Here is a 26,747-nt window from a genome sequence, read left to right on the forward strand (position 1 = left end):
AATAATCCACTACATCCTGGACAAACTTCAACCCCAATCCCTGCTGCTACTATTGATAAAACCCCTGAAGATGTTTCTGATAGTTTTAACCAATTCTTTATTGAGACAATTCAAGCCCTTGCTAGCCAACTACCTCTTAGCTCCCCTGGTCCTGAAAGTAGCACCCCTAGAAACCTACTCGCATTCAGCTTCCAACAAGTCGCCACTTCACTTATCCGTACCTTGATCAAAAAATTAAAACCCACTACACTTTCTGCTGATCAACTCCCTGCCAAGTACCTACAAAAATCAGCTGATGCTATTGCTTACCCCGTCTCAATACTAATCAATCAAACCATAGTAGAAGCTAAAATTCCCACCATCTGGAAAATATCCTATGTAATCCCACTTCACAAAGGAGGCAGCTCTACTGAATTCTCCAATTATAGGCCAATAGCTATACTCTCTCCACTTGCAAAGATTATGGAAAAATGTATTCATAGACAACTCATGCACCACCTAATCCAGAATCGCCTTATGGCAGACACTCAGCATGGCTTCCGTCCTCATCACAGCACTACTTCAGCCCTCCTAGCCTTTACCAACACCATAATCGCAACAATAATTATATATCCTCAGCCCTCTTTTTGGATCTTTCCAAGGCATTCGATATGGTCGCTAACTTTTAATCCACGCCCTGCAAACATTCTGTCTAGATACTGGAGCCCTTCAATGGTTTCAATCCTACCTGAATGGTCGACAGCAGGCTGTCCTCTGGCAGAACAAACTCTCTAACCTTCTACCTAACACCCTTGGAGTACCACAGGGCTCTATACTAGGGCCCTTGCTGTTCTCCATCTTCATGAACGACCTTTATACTGTCATCCCAAAAGTCAGCTGTATCCAATATGCTGATGACTCTACTCTGATTTGCTCAGCCACATCTCCAGTAGAGTTATGGTCAGCTACCCAGACCACCTTTAATACAATAGAAAACTGGCTTTCTGAACATAGTCTGATCCTAAATCCCAAAAAAAACTAAAATGCTGTTATTTTCACCAACACATAGGTCTACCGCTTTCACCTTTACCATAAAATCAAATGATGGCACAATAATCTCCCCTGACCCATCTACAAAACTATTAGGTGTCATCACAGACAATAATCTAAAATTTGACCTATATGTTAAGCAAACTATCAAAACCATCAATAAAAAACTAGGGTCACTTTACAGAATAAAAGCCTTCCTAACCCCTCCAGCTAAAATTGCCATAGTTCGCTCTCACCTTCTTTCAACCCTTCTGTATGCATCCCCTCTACTCTCTAATTTAAACAAGAGACTGTCCTTAAACTCTCAATTTGCTACAACCACATTGCCAGGTTTGCCACTGGGCTGCCTTTTAGGATACATCATTGCATCAATCTAAATCAGCTTGGGTGGCTTGAACTACCCAGCCTAATCCAGTATAACCAACTGATTATGGCCTATATAATCCAGACAATACTCCTGCACTTAAAAATATTATCACCCCCTATAACAATCCTAGACCGCTTCGATCCTCTAACAAACTACTAATTCAGACTAGCAAAATTAATAACACAGCCGGTGATTCTCTCTTTGCAAACTCTGTAAGTAGATCCTGGAACTCTCTTCCAGCTGATATTACCTTACTTTCCACCTTAGGTCAATTTAAAACTAGACTCAAACAACATTTGTCACTTAACTGGCTATGTCAATGTATCAAGCCTGGCTAACTCTCTCTAGAATGTGTAAAAATCTGTTAACCAGTTTACTGTGTAATTTAATTTAATCCTGACTTGCGCTCAGGATTAACTGTAACCTGTGGAACTTGTTTAACTTGCTTACTTATGTAATCTCTGTAAATAGTCTGTTTGTAATATGTAATGCTGTATCTGCTTACCCTTGGAGCTTTTCTCCCCGGGCCTCCGCTGAAAATGGACATGCATCCAGTCGGACTATCCCGGTCAACAAATGTAAAACAAATAAATAAAATAAAAAAAAAAAAAGTTATTTATATATATATATATATATATATATATATATATATATATATATATATAAAACACTTGGATACTCTAATGGCAAGAAGGCAGTCTTTCAATCTAGCCTCACAAGTCAGATCACTAAGGATTTTATCTTGGGGTTTTTTTTGTAAGAAATCATAGTGGTAAAGGCCAGAGGCTCTTCTGTCAGAAATGACTCCCCACACATTTCAGGACAGGCTAAACAAGGGGCCCCATGTCTACGTATCAGACAGCAGGAACCCAGATGAGTCAGACATGCAGCAAAACTTCAAAGCAGCATAAAATTAAAATGATCAGAATTACTAAAAAGTGCTTTTAAGGGCGTCAGGACATACAGTGTAAAGGAAGCTTCTTTGTTCTAATCAACATATAGATATCAAATCTGGCATACTACTAAAATTTGTTTTTAAATATCAGCACACTAATTCTGGGGACGACCATCACTTTGATCATGCTTAATTTTTCAGATACCTCACCACACACTGGTATGAAGTCAGCCCAACATGCCCTTTAAATACAGTCCATTTTCATTACTAAACAAATCTTGCAAAGCATTTACCTTTAAACAGCCAAGTGCCTTTAATCCTACAACTTACTTTGTATAACTTGAAACTTATTTGCATCGTATGTCTCTTCTTCCTGTATTTATTTTGAGCAAAATAACATGCCAGGACCAGATGGCACCTTTGTAGCTACAGCTTATTTCTAAAGACTGCTATTACTAACTTGTAATAAGGCTACAATTGTTTCAATCAGTGTTCTCTATATTACTATGCTCATTTAACAGTACCTGTATTAAGGCTGCAACTGAAAAATTAACCCCATGGCCCAGAACAGTTAACTGGAAAAAAACACTACAGTGAACAGCATTTTCACCAAATAAGTTTGGGAATGATTCTGTCCAGTTTATCAGTTTGTGTACCTAAATAAAGGAGGTGCAAACACTTTTATAGCAAAGAAATGGTGAAATAAGAGCATGCACTCAAGTTTACAATTTACTGGTTTAACTCGCTCAGTGAACTGATCCTCTGTGGACTGTTTTCAGCTTCTTACAAAGGGCAATTGCAAAGAAAATGTAATACAAAAGTTAAAGTGCTGGTGACTACAGTTTATTCTAAAAACAAAGCAACTGTTAAACTGGGCTGCAGAAAAGAGAAGGGAGAAATTTATACTAAATGTGCTATGGGATGGGAAAGGTTCCAAAAAAGAGGGCTAATGCCGCCGCCCCTGCTCCCACCCCACCCAGAACAGGAACACTCGCTGCTAAACTGACAACATTGCTTTACTGCAGTTATTCATAAGCTCAGGACTTGAAATCTGATGAAGTGCCTGATTTGTCAACTTTGGTTTTCCTTTACAGGTTTACATATTGGAAAGGTTCCAACAGGAAAGGACTGTAGTCCTCTCCACCAACTATTTTTCAAGCAAGCTAGAACATCTCTCAACCTCTTAATGCAGGAAAACCGGACAAAGCCTGACAAAATTGGGGGGGGCAAACTCCCCAAAATAAGGACAGATTTTAAATATTGCTCTTATAAACTTAGAAAGTTGCTAGAGTAACAGTTTGCGTTAACATACATTTTCTGAAGGATTAGAATTCCAAAAATCAAATGTATGTCATTTGATGACTTCAATCCTCAGATCATCCCAGTGATTTGCCAAAAAAACCCACAAATTTTATGAAGAATACACCAAAAATCTGAAGAAAAATCTGGACATTTTGTGAAAATCTGGACAGTTGAGAGGTATTTACCTAAAACGCTATATTCATAATGAGCACACAAGGCAACCATATTTAGGTGTTGTGCAAACAAACAGGCCTAAACGCTACTACTACTAATTTCAAATACATGTTCAGCAATACAGTATACTGATTAAAATGTTCTGCCTCCCTCCCACTTCTGAAATGTAAACTGTAGAGGATAAAGTGTCACGCAGAAAAACTTTTTTTTTTTCTTACACATGCAACCTAACTGCTATGGGTCATGGCACAACAGTAAAGTAACTGGTGCATCAAATGGCAGTGGGACAGTTACTTACACACATGCAACAGTGTTGAGACTATGACAATGACCAATATCCAGAGATGTTTCACTGTGCTCCATCTTCTGGGCATGACAAAAAACAAGATTCTTGCAAACACCTACACAAAGACCTGAAATCTGGCCTTTACACAAACTATACAAAACATACAATTTAACGCTGAATGATGCACAAATTAGTTGGTTTTCCCTGTACAATAGCTGCAGCAACAATCTTCCTAGAAAGATTTATACTGACTTTAGAACTAATCAATTTGGTCCAATTTTCTTTGTCATCCAAACTGCTGCACTTTTATAATAAAATAGACTCTTATAAAAACTGTGAAGTAAATCACCACACTAGCCTGGCTGTTGCATAACAAATCTCACCTTCTGCGCACCTGAGAAGGCGTGGTAGTAACATGAAACATAGGTCATTACAGCCTTCTCATCCGGCCTTAAGGTGCTTATGATATCTGTGCAAAGAAGGGAAAAAGAGAAGAGATTGAGAGCACAAAGTGAGTAGAGAATACATGGAACAAAGAAACAAAACAAAAATAGAGGATTTCCCATCATGCATTTCAGGACAGGCCAAACGGGGGCCCCATGCGAAGATCTAGGTGTCAGAGAGGAGGCACCCGGACTGCTTCAGCTCTGTGACAAAACTGTGCTCAATCCTTTTCCAGCAACTATGAACTTATGAAATACCCAAAAGTGCATTGGTGACTGTACAATTAACTATTTACTTTAAAATATACACTTGCCTTTTTGTTAAAAAAGCTGCTATATAGTTTATCTGTACACAGTCAACTAATGACAGGAAAAATACCTCTGTGGCAGCTCTACACCGTCTATATCACATAGTTTCTCTACAGTACCCTCGTTACCCCCCTTTCTATTCTCAGAGCACATACATGAATTTGTCTCTCTTTTGACCAGAACCATGTACTGGCAAGTGTGTTCCATATGTCCACTACTTTTTCCATGACAACTACTTATGAAGTAGTTCACTCATAAGAAAAGCCAAAGAAAATAAAAGTAACCCTGTAAAGTTTTACTTCCTGATCCTTCCCAAGCAAAGGATGGCTCCTTCCATCAGTAGGTGGTCCACCTATATGAGCAGATGAGAAGCCACGCTGGGTGAAATCACAGGGTGCTCAATGTGTCATACATGGCTGTCAACAGTTTATGGCAGAGTCAGCGCTCCTCTGCACCATCTAACCAAAGTCACAAACTACCTGTTAAGAGCATCTGCATCAAATCTAAATCAGGATCAAATACCACCTCCAAACACATGGCAAACAGTGCTGACATACAGCAGTATTACTGTCATTTCTGCTCTTAGCCAGCACAAGAAAGCAAATGGGCTGTCAGCACACTAGTCCAACACTACATTACTAGCAAAAAGGCAGCTTTCTCAGCCCAGCCTCATTAGTCAGAGAGCAGTAAAGTTTGTAAGTTTTTTTTTTTTTAATAAGCAATCATACTGGTTAAGACGGGAGGTCTCTCCTTTTGAAATGGCTCAACAGCTTAGAAAAGTTAAGTTAAACATTCAGGGTCACACAATATACAAACATAGTGCATAGAACCAATATTTCCAACCTAGCAGCTCAGTGCAAGTACTACAGTACCCTCTGTGCTTCAAAATATTGCATATATTTTCATTCTGTCATGGAAGTGAAGAAATCTCTTCCAGTTTGAAGAGCAAAACTCAGAATTAATCTGCAGCAGAAATCTTTACTGTAAGAGGAAACACTAAAGACATGTAACTAAGGTCTAAGTCACGACGCACTTTCCATTCTTCCTCCAGAGAAATTATATACTTTCTTATCCTTCATCAGTCTTGGCGGTCTCTTGTTGAAATCTGCAAAATGTTTGACAAACTATACATTTGTAGGCCCTATCTTTTTAGTATTTCAACCAAACTATCGCCATGTAAATTGCTTGTCCAAATTCATCAAACACACGGGATGAAACAATCAATTAAGGTCTTTCCATCTTCTACAGTTAGAAAGAAAAACACTAGTGTTAAAAGCACCCACAACACGGGAGGCACACCTTTTTTCCCCACATCCCAGATTTATGCTTCCAGTGCTCTAGGTGAACTTAAAGACTTCAGCCGGCCTTAGGCATAGGCCAACTAAGCGGCCGCCTAGGGCATCACTCTAGCAGGGGTGCTTTTCCAGTATTTATTTGCTGTAAGTAGACCAGGATGGGGCACAGAGTGGTGTGTTGGGGGGTGCTGTGGAACCCTTTTGCCTAGGGCACCAGTTGACCTAAGGCCACTCCTGCTTCAAACCACTGTGTGTGCGTGTGTGTGTGTGTTCTGCAGTGGGCTAGTAACATACTCAGGATTTACTTCACTACCTTATACCCACTGAGTGCTGGGACAGGTTCTGCTTCCCCGGGACCCAGAAATAGATTAACAGGGTAATCAGAGAATGAATCAAATTCTAAAGATGCCAGAGACAAAGGCAGAGAACAAAAACACGGAACATACTCCCACTCAACCACTGTAAATATGCAACATGAGGCTAGTGTTCACTCTGAAGATTAGTTAAGCTGTCAGCTTACTCGAATGCGTGTACAGGAGGACACATTACTTGGTATAGACTGCTGGGCTGATGAAGCGGTGTCTGGTTAGCTGCTATCAACCAGACTGGCTCTTGACCAAACAAGCTGAATGAAGGAGAGGGACAGGAGGACAGATTTTTATTTATTTATTTAACATTTGTTAACCGGGAAAGTCCGACTTGGAACAAAGACAATTTTCAGCGGAGGCCCGGGGAGAAAGGCTCCACATGCATGTCTTTGTAACGTGGGAGGAAACCCACATGAATGCAGGGAGGACATGCAGACTCCACACAGAAGGCACCCCAGCCAAGAGTCGAACCGGAGAACCTCTTGCTGTGAGAACGCTACCGCTGCACCACTGCACTGTCCAAATGCTAATCTGTCTATGAGAAAGGGCATTAAAACAATTGTCGCATGTCTCATGTGGTGGTCTCTTCTTATACCTACAGTCAAAGTAATGACTTCATGTGTAATGGTAATGCACCTATAGTGTCTCATTTGTGAACATCCTACTGGGCATTACAAATGATACATTGTCAAAGTAACACGTTTAGTGTTTAACTTGTTGAGGAGAGTACAGTTGTGAACACTTACCAGAAATGTAGATGTTAGAGTGCATTCACTGATGCAGTCCTGACTTGTTGGATTTCCTGCAGTGAAAGTCCTCAGTTGGCCTGACTACCAGAGAAATTCTTTGCTCCTCCTAAGGCTGGCAGATGCCTAACTGACATCAGTATGCCCAGCCTATGTCATGAAATCATTTTTTTCTTGTCCCCTACCAAGAGGAGCCCCAAGTGAGCAGTAGGGAACTAAGGAAGAGAATCCCTACAGGAAGAAATGGTAAGAGGTGTTCCTTTGGCTAAAAAGATTGCAAGTAGACTACCTGGTAGGTGAAGTCGGGAAGGAGGGAGGGAAAGAAGACTGCCACAGTGAATACACTCGAACATCTACATTCATGGTAAGTGTACACAGCTGTACTATGTTTATGTTTCACTGCTGCAGTCCTGACTTGTGGGAAGATTCCCAAACCAGACAAAAAGGTGGAAGGAGATTAGGGAGAGGAGAGGATGTCCTCCAAGATGGCAGTGGAGAACCCTGCCCTGGAACTAGAAAAAGGCTGCCAACTGGCAATGTTTGGTGAAGGTATGCACAGATAACCAGGTGGCAATTTCCATGATGTTCTTAGTAGGGACTCCTTTCACAAAGGCAGCGGAGGTTGCAGTAGCCCTAGCAGTGTGTGGCATGACAGCCTTAGGTGATTTCTTGGCATGATGGCAATGACAGAAAGAGATACAGTGGGAAATCCATTTAGAGATAGTCCATTTAGAAGCTGGTTTTCCCTCAGAGCCAGAGGCAAAGTCCACAAAAAGCTGGTCAGATTTTCTCAAGGCTCTTGTTTTGTCAAGATACTAATGGAGCTGCCAGGTTCCTATCAGATGACCGAAGACTCATTCTTTTGAATGCGTCTTGGTCGAACTTGAAAAGGCAAAATGACAAAGCGGCATATAAACAAATTCTTTCCCTTGGAAAGAAATTGCTTGGCTGTGTCCGTTACTTTGCCGTTTTCTTTATTGTAGTGTGATCTTCGAGTTGGTATATTTAAGTAGGAGGTGGTGGGCGAAGCCCCCCACTTTATGTTATGTTTTACATTTTTTTTTTTTTTTTTGGAACAGCGATTTTTTTTTTTCCCCTTGGAAAAAATTGCTGTTGTAAGTGTTCAAGTTTGTAAGATTTCGCTTACATGGGGCCGATAAATCATTGTTCACTTTTCTAAGCGTTTGATGACTTAATAGACCCGAGCTGCCTATGCACATCCAAAGAATAGAGCATTCTGTCTCTTTTGTTCTGGGGTTGGGAAAGAATGTAGGCAGGTGAATGTCTTGATTTAGAGAAGTGTCAGTGACCACCGTGGACATGAAGGAAGGGTTAGTTCTGATGGAAACCCTGTCTGGGTGGAAGATGAGGAATGGTTCCACTTCCATGAGAGCCTGCAGTTCAGAGACCCTCCTGGCTGAGGTGATAGCCAGCAGTAAGGCAGTTTTCCAAGTTAGAAACTTCAGAGGGGGAAATGCTGCACATTCAAAAGGAGGTAATGTCAATTTTTCCAGAACAAAGTTAAGTTCCCATGGAGGGGAAAGTTCCCTCCGAGGCGGTCTGATGTGATGACTTCCCTAAGAAATTGTCTTAACAGGGGATGTGAAGAGACCGGAGGAAGAGCAGGTAAATGAGACAAAATGTCGAATGCATGAATTTTAATTGTGGAGTAGAAAAGGCCTTTATCAACCAGACTATCCAGGTAATCTAGAATGGTAGTAATCTGGACTGAATGAGGATTGTGATGTTGCTGCTGGCAGTTACACTTAGCTGAGTATGATTTCCTAGTGCTAGGCATTCTGGACTCCTTAAGACTGTCCTGGACCTGTTTTGCTTAAGTTAAGCTTGTTGCTGAAAAGCTGTGGGGTTATCCAAGCTGAAAGGTGGAGCAGGTTGGGGTGCACCATTCTTCCCTTGTCCTGAGAGAGACGGTTGATGAGACAGCAGCAATGGACTCTGGTTGGTTAGTTCAAGAAGCAGAGGATACCAGTGCTGCCTGGGCCAGTATGGGGCTATCAGTACTGCCCTTAAGACCTCCTCCATTACCTTTAGAAGCACTCAAGGTGGTAAGTGAGGGGATGCATACATAAAAAGATAAGTCCAAGGGAAGAAGGCATCTGTTCTCCAGGCTGATTCCTGTTTGGTTCTGGTGTGATGATATGGGCAAGTGCCAACATAGCCAGCTGGAGTTTTGTAAAGAATGATATGTCCTTTGGATATCAAACCTGATTTATACAAGATGTTTGTGTTACAAATGTATTAGAACTGTATGTCATTTGTATATCACACTGATTTTATACAGAAGCTTGTTCTGAAAATGTATTCATGAGCTTTGCTTGTGTTGAAATGCATCAACAGTGCACCCTGCTGAAATGAAAAGAAATGTACATGGATTTTTGTAGCTGAATTAAATGAACATGTTTTAATACAGAATACTGGCACATCAGCGGTTAACTTTAAGAAAAATAAGGGAAATGTAAATGAGCAGTTAAGCCATTAAAAGGCACATCACAGTGCTAGATAGGACCAGAGACCTGGGGTCTGGGGAAGAGCCTTTGTCCATTAGCAGAGTGAAAAGAGGGGAGGCCCCACGCACTGCCATAAACATTTGGATGTGTACGGTGGCCATCTGTGCTAACTTCCTGTCTCAGCTTCAAAGGGGAATACTGTGAGAACCTAGAGTCAGGTGACCAGATGTGGCCATTCTGTCAGCCCTCTTGGAAATTATATTTTAGATATTACAAAGAGAAATCTCAGAGTACTGAGTATTCCGTTTGGAAAGCCTGACTAGAAAGACCCTCACCCACAGCATCTTGCCTTGCAGTAGTATCTTAACTAGGGAACAGTAATTTTTATAGATTCAGTCAGGAATATAGTAAAGCTTAATTATTGTTTTTCTTTATTATTCTGAGTCTGTCCATCAATGTTTAATATTTCCTGTGATCTGAACTCTGTGGTTTACTGTGAATATAGGTTTACTGTGAATATATAGTCAGTATTTTCGTGTACTTTTATTATTAAATACATTTAAAACATTTATTGTGGCTGGTCTTTGCAGAAAGTATCTAACCTTGGAGAGTGCTTATATTTATCTGATGACACTGTGTGGGCCACTCCAGAAGGCCTAGCCATCTTGGTGAACTACTGCCATTTGTATTAGTATTAATATTACACAGTACAATTGGATACCCTTTTAAGAGCCTTATAGTAACTGACTGGTGGCAGTGACAACTACCTTATAGTTTGAAGTCCAAAAGTAAAAATGCAAACCAAGTAGTAAAAAAATATAAAGGAATCCAGGCAACAGTTTAAAGCAATAGTAAACTTTTATAAAACAAACACAGATACAAAAATGAGTGCTTTCGTCTAAAAACTGATGAAGTCTAGTTTCCAGACAAAAGCGCTCATATTTGTATCTGTGTTTGTTTTATAAAAGTTTACTACTGCCTTAAACAGTGGCCTGGATTCCTTTATATTTTTTTACTACCTTTATAGTTTGAGCAAAGTTTGTAGAGCTGGTAATCTGTGCCAGCCTTTCCCAGGTGTGTGAGTGAAAATTAAATCTTAAAGTGTGCGTGCGTCAGCTACTTGGGGCAGGGACATGAAACACTGGGTTTACAGTGAAGGTGCTGGAGGACCTGGCTTGGACAGTCAGCTAAAAATCAAACCCTACAGCTGTACCAGTGGGTAGTCTTATTGGGGACATGGAGGGAGACAGATAACGAGACATCCAGACCCTAGGCTGAGGGTGTTCCCTGTGGGCTCTTAAGGAAAACTGTACTTGATGCAGGGAGGTCTGCATCTGGAAATACTGTGTGTATCCATTTGCATTCCAAGTGTACGTCCCTGTCCACTGTCAGTGGTAAAGCTTTAGGCTCCTTGATTACTGGCCCAGTGTGGGGATGACATATTGGTAGTGGTGGGCATCACACCTGGAACAGTAATTTTTCAGTTGAGTGTTTTCCTTGGTGACAAAGAGGTCCATCTGTGGGGCTCCCCATCTCTGGGCAATGCTGAGAAAAATTTCCTGATGCAGATTCCATTCATTTGGGTCCATCAATTTTCTACTGAGGTGATCTGCTAGAGTATTTTGAACCTCTGGAAGATACCGTACCAGGAGGTGCAACCCTAGAGACAGAGAGAGAGAGAGAGAGCAGTTTCCCAAACTTGCATTTCTGGTAGGATAGAGAGTAAGAGTGGGTGCCCCTCCTGCCTGTTTATATACCACATTACTGTGGTGGTGTCTGTCTTGACCAGCAGGATCCCTGGTTTCCATTTTCCTTGAAAGCTAACAGGCCTTTTTGCACTGCCATAAGCTCTTTCCAGTTTATGAGCCTGCCCCTGAATTAAGCCTCCCACTTCCCTTGGGATTGGAAGTGTTGCAAGCGAGTGCCTCAGGCTGTCCTAGAGGCATCTGTGGTGAAAGACTGACCCTGGAGAGTGAATCTGAATTGAAGGCCCTGATTTTAGGTACAAGCCTGTACCCACCATGCAAAGTCTTCTTTGAGACAAGGATCAACTCTATCTTGGTCTCTAGGGATTGAGTATTTTCACCATACATTTTTGAGGTACCACTGTAGTTTCCTCATGTGCAGCCTGGCCAGGGTAACCATGAGGAGTCAGGATGCAATGTATCCTAGTGCCCAGAGAAACTCTCTGGCTGACCTGGATTGTTTCTGCTGGATGCTTTGAAAGTAGTGGATCAGAAAGGAGACCCTGTCTGGGGGAAGGAAGGCTTTTTGAAGTGAAAAGTCCAGGAGTGCCCCCAGGAAGACTATCCTGTTGGTTGGAACATTATTGGATTTTTCCAGCTTTATAATGAAGCCCTGGGAGGTTAGGAGGTTTTTGTTAAACTTAAGATCCTTGTGAAGCTTTGATAAATTTGTGACCTGTATCAGGCAAACGTACAGGTAGGGGTATATCTGGACTGTTCTGGGCCTGCAGAAGGCAACTGCAGGGGACAGGCGCTTTGTGAAAACCTTTGGAGCAGTAGACATGCCAAAGGGCAGTGCTGAAAACTAAGTGACTGGAACCTGCTCTGAAGCGAAGAAAGCTTCTGTGTGATTCTTGAATTGGGTTGCACAGGTAAAGGCTGGCGGGGCTATCATGGGTAAGAATTTTGGTACCTGGAGAAATAGAGGTTGGACAGGTCTAAGATAGGCCGCCAACAGCCTTCTTTTCTTAGAAACAGGAACAACCTGGAACAGAACCCTTTCCTCTTTGATGTTTCGGAATGGTTTCCACTGATCCCTGAGCACACAAATTCTGGATTTAAAAAGGGCCTCTAAATTTTGATTCTGAGGAATATCTGGATAGCCTGAGTGTTTTAAAGGCTCTTTGAAATGGAGTTTGCAACCATTTTAACAATGTCTAGAACCCACTTGTCTTAAGTGATGCGAGTCCAGTTTTGTTTGACGACAACCTTCCTCCTAGTCTTGTGGGGAGGGGAGCGGTATCGGCAAGTCATTGTTGCTCTCTGGCAGAAGACTGAGATCTAGAACTCCCTTGCCTAGAAGCTTCTGAAGACCATTGTCTGGATCTCTGCAGCTGCTGAGCTGCTGTGTCACTGCATAGGAGTCCTTTCCCACTTGTTTTTTCTCTGCCTGCATGTAGGTTGGGAGGGAAAGGACTAGTGTTTAGTGGGATAGTTCCTGCTAAACATTAAGAGGACGAACTTGGAGGAAGTCTTTCATAGTCTGCATAGACTTAGCTTTGTCTTCAATTTTTTAAGAAATTAGGTCCAAAGAGGAATTCCTTGTCAAGGGGAACATCAAGAAGGTTAGATTTAACATGGTCAGAAAGAGAATGTTCCTAACCACGCATGCCTCCTAATCACTGAGACAGTGGCAGCTGCCAGGCTAGAATCCTCCATAGAGTCACAGACACAGTATAAGGAATGCCTAGCTGCCTAAGAATTGGAATGACAGAGATCCAAAAGTTCTTTAGAGAGGTTTTTATCCTCTAAGAGACCTTTTGTTTTAGCTGATCCAGAAAGATTTGTTGATATTTAATCATGTGAAACTGACAGTTAACAGTCCTCACAATAAGGGTGGCTGAAGTATAAAAACTTTTTTCCCAAATCTATTAAGGGCGCTGCTCTCTATTCGTAGGTAAAGGGTTTAGAGAGGAAGTGGTTCTAGCACCTTTGGGTACTGGGGTGACCACCTGTGGATCAGCAGATGGGTTTTTGCAAAGGTACTTAAGGGAATCCTGCACCCTGTAGAACCTGTCTACTTTATGAGGGCTTGGGGGAAGGGAGTTAGAATTCAAGGAGGAATCCTGGAAGACATCCTCAACCACCTCTAAAGTGGGTCGAATAGCAAGAGGTTTGTACTCTGGTATTTCAGGAACTCCCTCACTCTTTTTTGATTGAGGGTATTCCTGTGCCTCCCACTGAAAATGTTCCCTCATAGTATGGAGTGTGTCTATGAACGTGATATTCCCGGGGTGGGGGGGGGGGGGGGGTGAGGCCAGATTCTCCTCTGACTCTGAATTTTCAAAAGATGTGAGAGGGTCTTTCATACCAACCAGACCCCTCTAGGTCAGATTCCTCAATAGATTCAAAAGGGGGTGGAAAGGCTTTTGAAGTAGGATCTCATTTCCTTTTACCTGGGAAGTCATTCCCAGGTGCTTGTCTAGACCTAGCTATGGAGATCACGTCTTCTAGTCTAATTCAATCCTGTTAGTATCCCTGACAGAGGGAGCCGGTAGGCCTAGGTGAAGGCACTGCAGTAGCACTTCTCTTAGGAGTTGCTTTGGCCTTGGGCCTAGGGACATCAGACATCCTAGCACCCATATTTCTGGAAGAAAGATGAACCAGTATCACTGGAAACAGAGCACTCTTTGGAGGCCAAGGCCTGCTGAGTGGCCCCAGATCTAATCAATGAGATGAAAAACCAAGGGCCTGTACAGATGTAGAGGGATCTGATGACATGTTGGACTCTTGAATGGGTCTCAACAGAGGCCTGCATCACCACCTCTGACAGAGAAAGTAGCTGCGAAAGCACCTCAACTTCTTCAACAATCACAAGCCTAGTGGGAGAGATAGAGATGTCAGAGGGCCTAAGCTTGGGTCTCTTCTTTTCCCTCTTATGCCTAAGGCTGCTCAACCTCTGGCTGACCGGTGGGCACTCATAAGATGCTGATGGGAAGATTTAAGACTAAGGAATCTAGCTAAAATCTCAGCCTTACATCTAACTGTCCTAGAATTAAAGCGAAAGCAATAGTGGCAACTAGGGACAATGTGATCCGGGCCTAAACAAAGTACAGTTTTGTACCTACCATAAATGTAGATGTTCGAGTGCTAATACAGCTGCAGTCATTACAGATGGGGTTCTCCTGCCGTCAGGCGGGTCCTCGGTCGGCCAAATTCCAAAGTCTGGGTCCGGCGTCGGTTGTTGTCGCCTTCTTCCCTGACGTCAGTGCGACAGGGGTATATAAGACACAGCCGACGCCATTTTCTTCAGTCTTTCTTGCCCCAGATGTCAGGTGCCCCCAAAAGGAAGGCAATACATAATTTATATGTCTGTGTATAGTCATGCAATGCAATATAATCAAGATTCAGTAGTTGCAAGCAAATACACCATAGAAGGATAACCCAAACAGGTTTTATGAGGAGTAGTTAGCCACTAGGTCTGTACCAAGAGGGGAAGGAGAGGGAAACCTGGACTGCAGCTGTATTAGCACTCGAACATCTACATTTATGGTAGGTACAAAACTGTACTATGTTCATCGTGCATACAGCTGCAGTCATTACAGATGGGTAGAATCCCAAAGCTACGCACAGGGTGGTAGGCACTAGGTGGAATTAGGAGGAGCCAGAATGCCCTGCAACACAGCAGTGGCAAAGCCTGCTCTTGTTTTGGAGTATAAAGGTAGGTGGTAGTGTTTAGTGAAGGTATGCACCAAACTCCAGGTAGCTGCCTCCAAAATATCTTTGGTAGGAACTCCTCTGAGGAAGGCTGCAGAGGTAGCTGTGGCCCTTGTGGAGTGGGTCTGATGCCTGCAGGCACAGATTTACCATGAAAGGAGTAACAAAAACGTATGCAGTGGCCTATCCATTTTGAAATTGTCTGTTTGGAAATTGGCTTCCCTTGGGCTCCTACAGCATAGGACACAAAGAGTTGTTCTGATTTCCTGAACGGCTTTGTTCTGTCCAAATAGTAATGCAGCTGTCCATGGATGTCTAAGGAATGTAGCAGCCTTTCCCCTTTGTTTTGAGGATTGGGGAAAAAGGTAGGTAAATGTATGGCCTGATTTAAAACTACCCTGGATACTACCTTAGGCATAAATGATGGGTTGGTTCGTACGGAAACCCTGTCCTGATGGAAGATGAGAAAGGGCTGCACAGCCATGAGGGCTTGTAATTCTGAGACCCTACGAGCTGTGGTAATAGCCAGAAGGAAAGCTGTTTTCCAGGACAAATATTGCAAATCTGTTGAGGCAGCTGGTTCAAAAGGAGGCAATGTTAATTTTTCTAGAATGTAATTAAGATCCCAGGCTGGGATTGGTTGTTTCCTTGGAGGTCTTATATTCTTAGCCCCTCTGAGGAACTGTCTTAAGAGAGGGTGAGAGAATAAGGGTGGATCCGTGTTGTATTCTGCAGAAATGGCTGAGGCATGAATTTTGATGGAGGAGAATGAAAGTCCACTGCTTAGCAGCTCAGCTAGATACTGTAATATTTGAGGTAAATTCAGTTTTCTAGGATCCTGGCCTTTTTCTCATTCCAAGTGCAAAACCGTTTCCATTTTGCGGAGTAAGCTTTTCTAGTAGATGGCCTTCTGGTTTCCAAAATGACATCCTGTACCTCCTTGGAGAGTAGGGTATGTTGTGGTGTTAAGGAATTTTCCATGCAGCCAGATTGAGTGTTTTCAGCTGACTGAAGAGTTTTGTAGCTGTGCTGAGTCAGAAGAAGAGGCATTTGAGGTAGGATCCAGGGAGGAGAATGTGTTAGACTCCTCAGGAGTGGGTACCAGTGTTGTCTTGGCCAGTCTGGAGCAATCGGTATCATCTTTGGTCTGTCTGCTCTTGCTTTCAAAAGCACCTTGGGCAGTAGAGGAAGAGGTGGGAAGGCGTAAACTGTCAGTGCTGCCCAACTGAAAGAAAGGGCGTCCACTCTCCAGGCCTTTGGATGAAATGTCCTTGAGCAGAATTTTGTCAATTGATGATTTTTGTGGGAGGCAAAGAGATCTATGTCTGGACTTCCCCAGGCTTGGATTATCTTTGTAAACACTTGAGGATGCAACTTCCATTCGTGAGGGTCTGTCATATTTCTGCTTAGATTGTCTGCCAGCGTGTTTTCCATACCTGGCACGTACTGCGCTTGTAGCTCGATTTGCCATTCCAGAGCCCTGTTCCAAAGTGACATGGCAAGCCTGCACAGGGGGTATGAATGTGTTCCTCCTTGTTTATGTACCACATTACTGTGGTGTTGTCTGTTCTTATTAATAATTGCCCTGGTTGCAGGAGGTACTTGAAAGCTGTAATTGCATTTATCACTGCTAGCATTTCCTTTTGATTGATGTGAAGGTGCTTTTCCTTTTGGGACCATTTGCCCTGAAAGCACCTTCCTGTCATGTGTGCCCCCCAGGCATAGTCTGAGGCGTCTGTTGTGATGACCTGATTTGCTTGAGGTTTGCAGAATGGTAGGCCTGCGTTTGTTTGGCATGCTTGAGCCCACCATAGAAATTCCTTTTGCAAACATGGAATTAGTGGTATTATTGTTTCCAAACTGTGGCTGTGTTGAGACCATAGATTTTTTTAGGTACCATTGAAGTTTCCTCATATGCAACTTTGCACATGGGATTAGAAGAATGCAAGATGCCATGAATCCCAGAGCCTGCAGGATTTTCCTTGCAGTTAGCCTGGTACAATTGTATCTTGTAGTACTGAGTTAGTTGCCCCTGTTTTTCTGGTGTAAGATAGGCCATCTGGGTGTTTGTGTCCAAGTTGGCACCCAGGAAAATTATTTTCTGAGATGGTGTTAGCCTGGATTTCTCTTTGTTGACTGTGTATCCCAGAGAATTCAATAACTGTGTTACATAAGCCAGATGTTTCAGAAGTATGTGTTTGCTGTCCGCTTGGATCAGGCAGTCGTCCAAATAAGGGTATATTTGTATCCCTTGAAGTCTGCAGTAGGCAATTACTGATGCCAGGCATTTCGTGAATACTCTGGGCATAGTAGATAAGCCAAAGGGCAATGCAGAGAATTGATAGTGGATTGAACCTGCAAGAAATCTGAGGTATCTTCTGCAGCTTTGTCTGATTGGGACATGCAGGTATGCCTCCTTGAGGTCCAATGTTACCAGCCAAGACCCCTTGCCCAACATGGGAAGAAGCTGCTGTAAGGTGCGCATCTTGAATTTTGGTAGGAGTAGAAATGTGTTTAGGATGGATAAGTCCAAAATGGGTCTCCAATCGGTTCCCTTCCTTGGTACCAGGAATAGTCTGGAGTAAAAACCTTGACCTTGTTCGTGAGTAGGTACCTCTTGAATAGCTTTCATGTGCATGAGCTTTGAAATTTGTATTTGAGCCTCTGCCCTTTGATTATGTGGCAGGTTCGGCATGCCTCTCATTTTTGGAAGAGTGTGAAAATGAAATCTGTAGCCTCTGTTTATAATGTCCAGGATCCATTTGTCTTTTGTGACAATATGCCAATTTTTTGAAAATAATGCTAGCTTTCCTCCCAAGGGTGCTGCCACTTGAGCCTTGCTTGGCATGCAAAGGGGAAAGTCATTGGGTTTGTTTTCTGTATTGCTGTGCACTGTCTTCGCCACCTCTTGATGCTGGAGATTGCCATTGTCCTCTGCCCCTTGCGCGTCTGTATCTACCTCTTTGGGGCTTGTCCGTGGCTGGAAAGGACCAGTTTTTTGAAGGCCAATTTCTACTAAAACGTGGTGGTTGTACCTGTAGAAAAGCTTTAACAGTTTGCATAGATTTAGCTTTTTCTTCCATTTTCCTTAGTATTTCCTCAGCATTAGTACCAAATAATACATCCTTTTGTAAAGGAGCATCTAGTAATTTTGCTTTGGCATGATCAGGCAAGGTTTGTTCCCTAAGGCAGGCATGTCTACGAATGACTGATCCTGTAACTGCAGCTCTACTTGAGGCCTCTAGAGCATCATAACCATATTGTAAGGTGTGCTTACCCACTTGTTCTGCACTATGCATCATATCCTGTAACTCCTTCAGATCTGGTTGTTCAGGTTGTGACATTTTATTCTTTAATTGTGATAACAGAAAAGTACAGTTTTGTACCTACCATAAATGTAGATGTTCGAAGATCCACATTGCTGCAGTCCTTACTTATGGGTAGTCCGCTGTCCTCGGTCGGCCCGAATACCAAAGTATTAGGCTGACGTCGGTCATGGGCGCCTAGATCTGACATCAGAGCGTCAGGGTATAAAGGCATGATCGGCGTCATATCCTCAGTCTTTTCTTGCCCCAGATGTCAGAAGGCCAAACCAGAAAGGCCACAGCCAAAACAGAATACCTCCCAAAAACATGCCCAACAACAACCATCACCTAAAGCATAGCACCAAGTCAAACTACAGTGGGGAAGGAGGGAGGTAAATTGGACTGCAGCAATGTGGATCTTGAACATCTACATTTATGGTAGGTACAAAACTGTACTATGTTCTTCATCTCACATTGCTGCAGTCCTTACTTATGGGTAGAATCCCAAAGCAACGGAAAGGGAGGATGGTAAAAATCATAAAGCATTAGGGGCGCTAAAATGCCCTGTAAAATTGCAGTGGCAAATCCAGCCCTAGACTTAGAATAAAGAGGAAGGTGGTAATGTTTAGAAAAGGTATGCACTGAACTCCAAGTAGCTGCCTCCAAAATGTCTTTGTAGCTACCCCTTAGAAAGGCCGTAGAAGTAGCAGTAGCCCTAGTGGAATGAGGCCTGATTCCAGCAGGAATCTCCTTACCATGATGGGAATAACAGAAAGAAATACAAAACCCAATCCATTTAGAAATAGTTTGTTTTGAAACAGGTTTACCCTGTGAACCCAAATGAACTCCTTGGTTCTGCTCAAATAATAACGCAACTGCCTGTGAATACCCAAAGTATGCAAAATTTTCTCCCCTTTATTTTGGGGGTTTGCATAAAAAGTAGGCAAATGAATAGTTTGATTTAAGGCCACACTAGAAACCACTTTAGGCATAAAGGAAGGATTAGTACGCAAAGATACCCTATCCTTATGAAAAATCAGGAAAGGCTCCACTGCCATGAGGGCCTGTAATTCAGAAACCCGTCTTGCAGAGGTAATGGCCAACAAAAAAGCAGTTTTCCATGACAAATACTTTAACTCGGCAGTAGCTGCAGGCTCAAAAGGTTGTAGAGTAAGTTTTTCCAACACAAAATTGAGATCCCAAGCAGGAGTAGGAGCTCTACGTGGGGGTCTTATATTCTTTGCCCCTCTAAGAAATTGCTTCTTTGTTTGTCCGGGGTCAAAAAGGCCATCTGGGAAGCTGTGTTCAGTCTCACACCCAGAAAGCACATGTCCTGAGAGGGTACTAGACTGGACTTTGTTTCGTTCACAGAATACCCTAGGCATCTTAACACTGCCATCACATACTGTAGATGATGAAGAAGTTCGTCCCTTTCTTGTGCAATAATCAGGCAGTCGTCCAAATAAGGATAAATCTGTATTCCTCTGAGTCTGAAAAAAGCTATCACTGGAGCCAGAACCTTTGTTAACACTCTGGGCGCAGTAGATAAGCCAAAGGGCAATGCAGAGAACTGATAATGTAAATTTCCAGCCCAAAAGCAGGTACCTCCTGCAACTGGGCCTGATAGGAACATGAAGGTAAGCCTCTTTGAGATCCAGAGTAACCATCCAGTGATCTTTTCCCAACAGAGGTAAAAGTTGTTGCAAAGTCAGCATCTTGAACTTTGGAATGTCCAGGTAAGTGTTGAGGATAGATAAATCCAAAATTGGTCTCCACGTGTTCCCTTTCTTTGGAACTAGAAACAGGCGAGAATAAAATCCTAGGCCCACTTCTGACAGAGGAACTGGCTGTATAGCTCCTATTTGAAGAAGTAAAGAAATTTGTCTGTGAGCCTCTATCCTTTGCCGAGCAGGGGCGTCTGGCATGCCTTTGAAAGGAGGCATGGTATGGAAATAGAACTTGTAACCTCGGTTTATAATGTCCAATACCCATTTGTCCTGGGTGACTAAATGCCAATTTTGCTTGAAAAGAGCCAACTTTCCTCCCAAAGGAGCTGCCAGGCAAGAAGAATCTGGAAGCTGAAAATGCAGGTCATTGGGCCTGTTTACGAAAGGACTGGCCCCTGCCCTCACCAGCAGATTGAGCAGGCGAACTCCATTGTCTCGGCCTGAAGGTACTCTGAGCTCTGCCCCTACCACGTCTAGATCTACCCCTAGACTGAGAATCAGAAGAAGGGTACGTCCACCCCTTAGTAGGCCAATTTCTACTAAACTTTGGAGGTTGTACCTGCAAAAAATCTTTGACAGTCTGCATAGACTTAGCCTTGTCTTCCATTTTCTTTAAGACTGACTCCACAGGAGGACCAAACAAAACTTCAGACTGTAAAGGAGCATCCAGAATTCTAGACTTAACATGCTCAGACAAATTCTGATCCTTAAGCCAGGCGTGCCTACGAATAACTGAACCAGTGGCGCCACCCTAGAAGAAGCCTGTAAAGCATCAAAACCACATTGCAAAGAGTGCTTACCCACCTGTTCAGAAACATGCACTAAATCCTGCAATTCTTTACACTCTATGCCCTCTGCCAAAGCATCCACCTTAGATCTTAGCTGAGAAAGGAGGAAATTCTGATACTTCAACATATGAAACTGGCAGTTCAAAGCTCTCATTGCTAAAGTAGAAGAGGTATACACCTTCTTACCCCATCTATTCAAAGCTCTAGCTTCCTTATCCAGAGGAACCGGATTCTTAACAACAGAGGCTCTAACACCCTTAGGCCCCTGACTAATAGTTTCTGGGTCCGCTAGGACTCTTATACAAGAATGCAGAGTTTCTGAAAATGAAAAATCCTCTGGAGGAGAAGCAGAAGGAGTGGAATCCTCTGCATCAGAATCAGAATAAGGAGGGAAATCTTGAATTTCTTCAGCAGAAGACTCTGAATCATCTGAGGCCTGCTCCAAACTTTCCAACTCTGGCTCCATCCTGGGCCTCTTATCAGGAGGGGGCATAGAACCTCTAATTAAAGTAATCAAATCCTCTGCCATTTTAAGCATGTGCTTTTTAGGCACAGACCCTGAAGAACCAGAACTGACACCAGAGGAAGTCAAGCCAGACCTGCCTTTAGAAGGAGCCTTAGAAACAGTAGCAGAAGGCCTAACCACCCTAGGCATAGAAGGGAGAATAGTAACTGAGAGGCCCTTCAGCCTGACCTGCCTCCTGAGAGGCCACATCCTGTAAAATCAAAGTTTCCCCTGGGACTCAACAGAAACTTCAGCCGGATCCACCTGTTCAGCTGTAGCTTCTAAAGGTCCGCGTCTGAAACGGACGAATCATCCTGCCTAGGCTTTAAAGATTTGTCTTTGCGCTTCTTAGTAGAAGCAGGCCGGAACATCCGACGGCATATTATAATTACACCTCTTGCCAAAGACTAACCTAGCGCAATCTAACCTCCGTTTTATAGTGCGCTTATTAAACCTAGCACAAAACCGACACCCGACTACGTGTGCTCCGTCCCAAACAAGGAATACAAAGCGGTGGTAATCCCTATGCGGTATCTGTTTCCCACAAGAAATACAATTATTCACTTTTTCTGACATCCGGTAAGTAACTGAGGCAAGAAAAAACAAAAATATTCCCCAACGGGGTACTTAGCTACTTGGTATCGGTCTGAAACTCCGAAAACGAAAAATTTCAGAACGCCGAATGGCACTTGCAACGCTGCTTCTGCATCGGACCATGCGGCAAAAAAGACTGAGGATATGACGTCGATCATGCGCCTTTATACCCTGACGCTCTGATGTCAGATCTAGGCGCCCATGACCGACGTCAGCCTAATACTTTGGTATTCGGGCCGACCGAGGACAGCGGACTACCATAAGTAAGGACTGCAGCAATGTGAGATGAAGAACATCTGCTGATATTTAAGCATATGGAAGGCCCTCATGGCTAGGGTGGCCGAGGTATATACCTTCCCCCCCCCCCCCACCTTTCTAAGGATCTAGACTTTCTTTCGGAAGGTAATGGGTTCTTAGCAGTAGAGGCCTTCATTCCCTTGGGGCCTTGAGAAATGGTTTCAGGGTCAGCATTATGGCTTTTGTAAAGAAATTGGTGTGAGTTAGGAACTCTGTAGTACCTATCAGGCTTGACTGGGGCTGGAGGCAGGGAATCCGGATTAAGGCAAGCCTCGGAATAAACATCATCAAGTATGTCCAAGACAGGAGGTATCGCCAGAGGTCTGTGCTGAGGTAGCAGTAGAAATTCCCTAAGCCTTTTCTTGGAATCTGAAAAATCCTGGCCTTCCCAATGGAAGTGTTCCCTAAAGGTATGCAAGGTTTCCCCAAATGAGAAATCCTCTGGGGGGGATACAGAAGGAATGGACTGTTCTGCATCAGAATATTCAAAAGGGGAGTACGAATGCTCCTCTTCATCAGAATGTTCTGAAATAATGAAGCCCTGGTCAGAAGAGGGAGATTCTTCCTCCACTCTGGGTCTCTTGTTTGGTGGGGGTTGGGAACCCCTGATAAGAGTAATTAAATCCTCAGCCATTTTGAGCATCTGTTTTTTAGGCATGGGGCCTGGAGATGGGCCCTGTGCAACAGGCCTCTGGGAGTGCATGGCTGATTTAGACTTAGTAAAGGCCTTGATGGAAAAGGAAGAAGGTCTGAAGACACCATGGGTGGAAGTAGACCTGTCCACATTAAGAGGCTCAACACTCACAGTGGGTTCGGTAGCTGTAGTCAGGGTGTGGGCCGAGGAACCTGCGGTCTCGGTTACAGAGGACACTGCCAGAGAAGTGTCGTCGGTAGTCAGGAGCTGCGTAGGCGCCTCACTGAGAACCAGACCATGTGTAGCCAGTTGTGGTGTCGATGGAGACCGCGGGCCTCGCGTGTTGGTCTTTGTCCTTACGTTTTTTGGACAAAACGGTAGTCGAGTCTCCAACGACATTTTATAGTCAAAAGCTTTACCAAAAAAGTGCTGGGCGAACTCCGCCCGACACTTAATAGCGCGTTTATTAAAAGTAGCACAAAAGCGACAGCCTGAGACGTCGTGGTCTTGGCCTAAACAAGGAATACAGAGGGAATGGAAATCCTTATGCGGTATTTACTTCCCACAAGAAATACAATTGTTAACTTTGTCTGACATCGGTCTGAGGCAAGAAAAGTTTCCCCAACGGGGTACTTAGCTTTAAAGAAGACTTCAGTTTCCAAATTTTCGTAATTTCAGGAGCTGGCCGACCGGCATTTGCAAACTGCTTCGGGCACCGCGTGGCAAAAAAGACTGAAGAAAATGGCGTCGGCTGTGTCTTGTATACCCCTGTCGCACTGGCGTCAGGGAAGAAGGTGACAACAACCGACGCCGGACCTAGACTTTGGAATTCGGCCGACCGAGGACCCGCCTGACGGCAGGAGAACCCCATCTGTAATGACTGCAGCTGTATGCACGATGAACATCTGACACAAAGTCAACAAGTAGAAGTCTCTGTGTGGGATTTGCTTACCACAGCAGAGACATTTACTTTATCTGACATGAGTTTAAAGCAAAAGAAAGGAGTTCCCCAATGGGGTACTTATCCTTCTGATAACTTCTCTCTAGTGCGGACTGACTGACACACTGAAACACTGTTTTGGGCTCCAACGACAAGAAAGACAGATTGCATGATGTAGGCTGGCTCCCTGTATATCCAAGTGTTCTGACATTGGTTAGGGTGTCCCACCAGCCTTAGAAGGAGCAAAGAATTTCTCTGGTAGTTGGGCCGGCTGAGGGCCTTCATGGCATGAAATCCCACAATTCAGGACTGCAACAGTGAAACATGATGCACCTCTAGGAGTTAAGTATACTTTCTATTTTCTAATTCATTTTCTTTTGCAAACTAAAACTGCCATTTCATTTTTCAGTTACATACATACACTTTAAATGCCCTCAGTGTATTTCCTTACATGATAGGATGGGTCCACCTCCACTCATGAGGAATTTTTTCACTGCAAGGTAATTAATCAGAGGTTATGGATCTAGAAATGTGATACTTTTCTCAATGTGACTGGAACAGCAGAAAAGCCTAAAAACGTAAAATGTGTCATGTTTCTGCAAGATTTAGGGGAAGACATACTCAGGGCACTGCCTTCACAAAGATGAGGAAGACAAAATAGTAGCAAAATGGAAGTAATACTGGAATGACTGAGCCTAGAAAAATCATGCACGAGACCCACTGTGTCACATAAGGGACTGGTCACTGAAGCCATTTCTAAACCAGGGCCAGGGAGTTGTTATGGCTAGGCTTGTATAGGCCCTACAGCCGGCAGCCTAGTACCAACCTATGAACACATCTTGATGCAAAACTGAGACGGAGTTTTTTTGAAACAGGTACATCATAACAGATACTGCAGATTTTCTACATCAGCTACCTGAATGGACAGTAAGGGCTGCTACTTTGTTACAATGGATGGAGATTCTCCTTTCACAGTTGTACTTAATCAAATAGGTACACAGTGTGAGAAAATATCTAAGAATTTACAACAAGTTCCTGTGCTTAAATTATATCACTCAGTTATTGGAGTTGGTTCTTACTAATAATGTTTTTATCTTCCGACAGCTATATACACAAGACAAGGGTGTTGTGATGGGCAATCCCCATCACAAACACGTATGTTAACATTGTAATGTTCTACTGGGAAAAGCAACATGTTCTGACTGAAAATCTATACAGGTTCACAGGTAGGTACTAAGCTATTGGCCCTAGGGCCTATATAAGCCTAGCCAAAAAGGTACCCTGACTTTCGCCACCCAAGAAAATTATTTTCTTGTGCCCCTGTTGAGCAGTGCCACAGAGGTGATTCCCGGGGTGAATTTCCTATTTTCCATCCAATCATGAAGATTTTTCTTGAAGAGTGCCAATGAGGAGCTTTGTTTGATATAGCTAGATAGTTTGTTCCAGAGTATGGGAAGTCTCTGGGACAGGAATCTATCCCTCCAGCATGTTCTGTTTATTGCAGTGACAAGGTTTAGGTCCCTAGAACGTGCAGCTCGGAGGGACTGGGATTTACTTAAGTGGAGCATGTCCAACAGCTCTGGGTTCGACATAGCTTTGTATGTTAGGCAGAGATCGCCTCTGAGTAAGCGATATATGATGGAGTAAAGCTGGAGTTTTTTGAGACAGTCTGTATAGGGTATCTGAGGCTGGTAATCCTCTTTGTGAGATATTTCTGTGGCCTTTCCAGTTGTAGATGTCTTGTGAGGTACATGCCAAAAGGGGCCTTGTACTCTACAATAGGTCTAATGAATGACAAGTAGAGGGGAACAATGACCTCTTTTTTCCTGGACGAAACCTTTTGTGATGAGGTGTGCCATGAAGAAGGATTTCCTGACTACTGTGGCGATGTGATCAAAGGAGAGACTACTGTCCACCTGTATCCCAAGGTCTCATCACACTTTTGGTGTTAAGTAGACTACCACCTATGTGGTAGCTCATGGGTACAGAGTTTTTACCAAAGGGGATTACAATGCACTTTTTGGCATGGAGCTTGAGGCCATGGCTTTCACACCAGGCATATGTCTCCGTGAGGCCCTTTTGTAGGATGTCCACATAGTTAGGAGTTTAGATTATGGCTCCTAGTTTGCAGTCATCTGCGAACTTCATTAGTCAAAGACCTTCTGCATTAGCCTGTACTTCAGAGAAGTAGATACCAAACAGAAGAGGACCCAGGGCGGAACCCTGTGGTACTCCACTTGTCATTGGTCTGAAGTTGGATTTGCAGGCTGCTATTTTCATAGAGTGGGTTCCGTCAGTGAGCCAGGTGGCAACCCATCTTGTGACATGGGGATTTATACCTAGTTTAGTGAGTTTATCTATAATTCCAGAGTGGGGGATGGTGTCAAAAGCCTTGGCGAGATCTAGATAGGCTGTGTGAACCACTTTACCCTCGTCTACGGCTTTGGTGACTGCTTCAAATAGGTCTATCAGGCTTAGGAGACATGATCTGCCTTTTACAAACTTGAACGGGGTGGGGATCTGGAGTTTGGAGCTTACCAATGTCTTTGTGTTTAAGATCCATGATAATACATTACATGGCCTTGCAGACCAGGCTGGTTAGGCTAATGGAGCGGTAGTTCCCGGGGTCCATGGTGGCTCCCCTTTGTGGAGTGGGATAACTGTCGCTGTGTGCCATTCGGTGGGCACAAAGCCTGAGGTGATGCTATGATTGAATATGGTGCTTAGGTGGGGTGCCAATTCATTCTGCATTATCTTTTATAAATGCTTTGTTGATTACTTGTTTTTAATTTTGTAAAGTAGCATAACAATATTTAATGATTTTTTTGTCTTGCGTATCTAACATCACTTGTTGTGTCTTTCGGCTTATCCCA

The 26,747-nt window shown here is 43.4% G+C and overlaps 1 protein-coding gene across 6 annotated transcripts in view; it reads right to left on the reverse strand.

Annotated features, from left to right (window-relative positions):
- Window positions 1-26,747, reverse strand: part of ACTN1 (actinin alpha 1) — a 744,367-nt gene that overhangs the window by 224,496 nt on the left and 493,124 nt on the right. For 3 of the 6 annotated variants that reach the window (XM_044073986.1, XM_044073984.1, XM_044073982.1), the window contains exon 8: window positions 4,437-4,522. The exons of the other annotated variants lie outside the window; for them this stretch is intronic. In XM_044073986.1, the coding sequence (XP_043929921.1) occupies window positions 4,437-4,522 (86 nt within the window). The remainder of the gene's footprint in view (window positions 1-4,436; window positions 4,523-26,747) is intronic. 6 annotated transcript variants of the gene reach the window in all.

The sequence above is a fragment of the Protopterus annectens genome, chromosome 6.part0 (genome assembly GCF_019279795.1).
Source record: "Protopterus annectens isolate FY-2018-M chromosome 6.part0, PAN1.0, whole genome shotgun sequence".
NCBI lineage: Eukaryota > Metazoa > Chordata > Ceratodontiformes > Protopteridae > Protopterus > Protopterus annectens.